Here is a 5000-nt window from a genome sequence, read left to right as displayed (position 1 = left end):
GGATTACGATGACGTCATTGTGAATGACGTCATAACTCACGACAGTGACGTCACTGGATTAGACGGGCTGTTAAATACGTCAGAATATCAAGAGGGGGAAACGAGAAACAAGAGACGGAAAAGATCTTCTGGAGGATATAAGAAAAAGAATGGAAAGGATTCCCTAATCGGCTTCAGCATCTTGGGGATACTGATCGTCGGAGCAATGATAGCTTATTTGATCTATCTCCTCACGTAGGATTGGATGTAGGAATTTCGCTGGGCCCGGGGAGGACCTTCAGAAACGAGGGATCGGTAGGGAGAACCCCTTGCAGTTGTAGTTAGGTAGATGGCTAAAAAGTGAGTGCAGTTAGTGGCCAATGGAAGGGTGCGAAGATATGTGTGTATGTATATATATATATATATATATATATATATATATATATATATATATATATATATATATATATATATATATTATATATATATATATATATATATATATATATAGAGAGAGAGAGAGAGAGAGAGAGAGAGAGAGAGAGAGAGAGAGAGAGAGAGAGAGAGAGAGAGAGACTTTAAATTCTAAAATATCTGTATTAAATAGACCATTACATCATCATTCATAACTATCTCCATCATAAACACTATTGTTATTAATATCATTATCACACGTCATCATCATCACATCATTAAATCCTTGATTAAATCATTGTTGACACCCGACGGGAAAGAATCTCTTCACGGATTTATTTACTTATAATCATATAAATAAAAGCCTTGATTAATGTTTGTTGCCTCTACCTTACCTTACATGATCATCATTATTAAAAAGGTTTGTTCGTCAATATAGTGAAATCACAGAAACGTTAAGTTAGAGAAGCTGGACGGCTAAATAGAAGACCAATGTTAACGGGTGGAAATCATAACACACCAAGAAAATTGCCTCGTATCCCAGAAAACCATACCATACCCAGAAAATTTTTTATACCCAGAACATCATAACATACCCAGAAAATTGTCTTGTATCACAGAATATCATACCAAACCCAGAACATCATAACATACCCAGAAAATCTTGTATCCCAGAAAATCATACCATACCCAGTACATTTTTATACCCAGAACATCATAACATACCCAGAAAATCTTGTATCCTTGAAAATCATACCATACCCAGAACATCATAACATACCCAGAAAATTGTCTTGTATCACAGAATATCATACCATACCCAGAACATCATAACATACCCAGAAAATCTTGTATCCCAGAAAATCATACCATACCCAGTACATTTTTATACCCAGAACATCATAACATACCCAGAAAATCTTGTATCCTTGAAAATCATACCATACCCAGAACATCATAACATACCCAGAAAATTGTCTTGTATCACAGAATATCATACCATATCCACTACATTTCTCCATACCCAGAACATCATAATATACCCAGAAAATCATACCATACCCCGTACATTTTTATACCCAGAACATCATAACACACCCAGAAAATGCTCTAGTATACTATATATATATATATATATATATATATATATATATATATATATATATATATATATATATATATATATATATATAATATAATATACATATATATATAATATATATAAATATAATATATATATATATATATATATATATATATATATATTATATATATATATATATCTATATATATATAATTTCGGATGAAGGAAGATGCTAATTCTATTCTTACCACACCAAAGCATCTCTCTTCTTATTTCATATCATTTCCAAAGACTACATACTAATCCAACCTTACGCTTTAGACATTAAGCAAATCACCTAAATCAAACAGGAGTCACAAAAGCTAAGGTCATCATTACTCAAGCAACTGTTTGGTACTTGAAACTTTATGAGGTAAGCATGTATACTTACCAAGCAAGGATCGTGAGGATAACACCTGCGCAGACATCTGCGTTGACATGGATAAGGCAACACAACAGATGACGTATAGTGTTGAGTAAGAAGGCAATAAAGACACCTGTTATATCAGGTGTTACAGTTAGGTCGATACAGGTGCCTGCAATTAATGAAAAAACTGTAATGTATTAAATGTGATACAAAAAAAGGTTCGATTACATAATTTAAGTCATTTATGAATTCAAATACATAAGACAACATCTTATAAACAAGATAAAGAATTTACTATATCAATTATAATAGTTCACATTCATTGTTGAAGTATAGAATAACAATAACAAATGCAGCCGTTACTAGTCCAATGCAGGACAAAGGCCTCAGACATGTCTTGGGTTAGAGTTCTCTTGCTTGAGGGTACACTCGGGCACACTATTCTATCTACTTTCTCTTCTTCTTGTTTTGTTAAAGTTTTTATAGTTTATATAGGAAATATCTATTTCAATGTTGTTACTATTCTTTAAAATATTTAATTTTTCCTCGTTTCCTTTCCTCACTGGGCTATTTTCTCTGTTGGGGTCCCTGGACTTATAGCATCCTGCTTTTCCAACTAGGGTTGTAACTTAGCATTTAATAATAATAATAATAATAATAATAATAATAATTATCATTAATATTATTATTACTAGCTAAGCTACAACCCTAGTTGGAAAAAGTCAGTGAGAAAAAAAAAACAAAGATATAAACAAACTACAAGAGATATAATAACAATCAAAAAATATTTTAAGATCATTAACAATATCAAATTAGATCTATTATATTTAAACTATAAAAACTTCATAAAAACAAGACGAAGAGAAACAAAATAGAATAGCGTACCAGAGTGTACCCTCAAGCAAGAGAACTCTAACCAACACAGTAGGGTTTGGCAAGTTTTCATCCCCACGCTGGCCAATGCTGATTGGTGATGGTGGAAGACTGTTTGTTCGCTAACAATAAACAAATCTAGCATGGGTGACCCTGGCCAGTGCAGTTTGGTGAAGGTGGGAGACTTGTCTGATCGCTCACAGCAAACCAACCTAGTATGGATGACCTTGTCCAATGGGATTTGGTGATGGTAAGAGACTTTTGTCTGATCGCTAACAGTCAAACCAACCTAGTATGGGTGACCCTGACCAGTGGAATTTGGTGAAGGTGGAAGACTTTTGTCTGATCGCTCACAACAAACCAACCTAGTGGGTGACCCTGTTCTCATTCATTTATTTCCTTATTTCCTTTCCTCACTGGGCTATTTTTTCCCTATTGGAGCCCTTGGGCTTATAGCATCTTGCTTTTCCAACTAGGGTTGTAGCTTGGCTAATAATAATAATAATAATAATAATAATAATAATGGGATCTGGTGATGGTGGGAGACTAAACTGATCTCTCACACCAAACCAACCTAGCATATGTGACCCTGACTAGTACAACTTTGCTGATCATGCCGATACACAAACCCTTTCACCACGTTAGGGTATCCCTATTATTATTATTATTATTATTATTATTATTATTATCATTAGTAGTAGTAGTAGTCCCTATTATTATTATTAGTAGTAGTAGTAGTAGTAGTAGTAGTAGTAGTAGTAGTAGTAGTAGTAAGAAAAGGAACCAGATGCTTCACCCAGACAATCTCTTCATTCCTCATTCTCTCACGGGAGATAACAGCAGAGATATGGTGACCTTGAACAATAATGGGATCACTATGTGTAGTCATATCTATCTCCTTGTTGGCCTTGTTAGTTGTGTGCTATTGCTCCCAACAGAAGTTCATGCTCTCAATAATCAAAAGCAATGTCTATACACCTTGATCAAAAGCGTTTTATTATTATTATTATTATTATTATTATTATTATTATTATTATTATTATTAAGCTACCACCCTAGTTGGAAAAGCAGGATGCTATAAGACCAAGGGCTCCAACAGGGAAAATAGCCAAGTGAGGAAAGGAAACAAGGAAAAATAAAATATTTCAAGAACACTAACAACATTTAAATAAATATTTCTTATATAAATTATAAAATCTTTAACAAAATAAGAAGAAGCGAAATTAGATAGAATAGCGTGCCCGAGTGTACCCTCAAGCAAGAGAACTCTAACCCAAGACAGTGGAAGAAAGAATTGTTTGGTAATTTCGGTGTTGTCAGATGTATTAGGTCAGATGAGAATCTGTAAAGAATATGCCGGACTACTAAGTGTATGTGTAGGCAGAAGGGAAATGAACCGTAACCAGAGAGAAGGATCCAATGTAGTATTGTCCGGCCAGTCAAAGGGTTCCATACCTCTCTAGCTGTAGTATTTCAACGGGTGGCTAGTGCCCTGCACAACCTACTACCTATAGACCTTGATCAAAAATAAAAAGCCTTATATATATCAAATGGCACATAAATATTTTAATCTTTGGCACCGTCGTTCATTATGCATTATGCATAAGATTTTTCATAACTCTGACCATCCTTTACATTCAGATCTCCCTGGACAATTCTATCCTGTTCGTAATACTAAGCAGGCAGTTAATTCTAATAGACAGGCCTTCTCCATCATGAGGCTCAATACTACTCAGTACTCTAGAAGCTTTATTCCAGCTGTGACCAAGTTGTGGAATGATCTTCCTAATCTGGTGGTTGAATCTGTAGAACTTTCAAAAGTTCAAAGTTGCAGCAAATGTTTTTATATTGAGTAGTCTGATATACGTCTTTTTATAGTCTATATATGAATTTTGTTTTAATGTTGCTAATGTTTTTTTTTACATATTTTATTAGAATTTTTCATTATTTCTTATATTGTTTACAGTATTTATTTTCTTATTTCCTTTCCTAATTGGGCTATTTTTTTTCCTGTTGGAGCCCTTGGGCTTATAGCATCTTGCTTTTCCAAATAGGGTTGCAGCTTGGATAGTAATAATATAAATTAATAATAATAATAATACTTTTTTACTCCCCACCTTTTTCCTTTAGAAAGCACAATAAACTAAATGGAAAAACCATATCAAACGGTGCAGTACTCGGCTCAAGTTTTAAGGATTACCCCAGATCTAACACGCATAAGATCATGGTACAGAGGTTATGGCT

The 5000-nt window shown here is 33.8% G+C and overlaps 1 protein-coding gene across 1 annotated transcript in view; it reads left to right on the top strand.

Moving 5' to 3' along the window:
• The window catches only part of LOC137636127 (uncharacterized), a 2740-nt gene extending 2388 nt beyond the window's left edge, over positions 1–352 (top strand). Inside the window, exon 2 of the mRNA XM_068368531.1 lies at positions 1–352. This exon is cut by the window's left edge and continues 352 nt beyond it. Within this exon, the coding sequence (XP_068224632.1) occupies positions 1–238 (238 nt within the window). The 3' untranslated portion in view covers positions 239–352.
• The last annotated feature ends 4648 nt before the right edge of the window (positions 353–5000 follow it).

Source organism: Palaemon carinicauda, unplaced genomic scaffold (assembly GCF_036898095.1).
Source record: "Palaemon carinicauda isolate YSFRI2023 unplaced genomic scaffold, ASM3689809v2 scaffold235, whole genome shotgun sequence".
Taxonomy (NCBI): domain Eukaryota; kingdom Metazoa; phylum Arthropoda; class Malacostraca; order Decapoda; family Palaemonidae; genus Palaemon; species Palaemon carinicauda.
The sequence above is the reverse complement of the archived record's forward strand: the minus strand, read 5'-3'. Positions and strand labels throughout refer to the sequence as shown.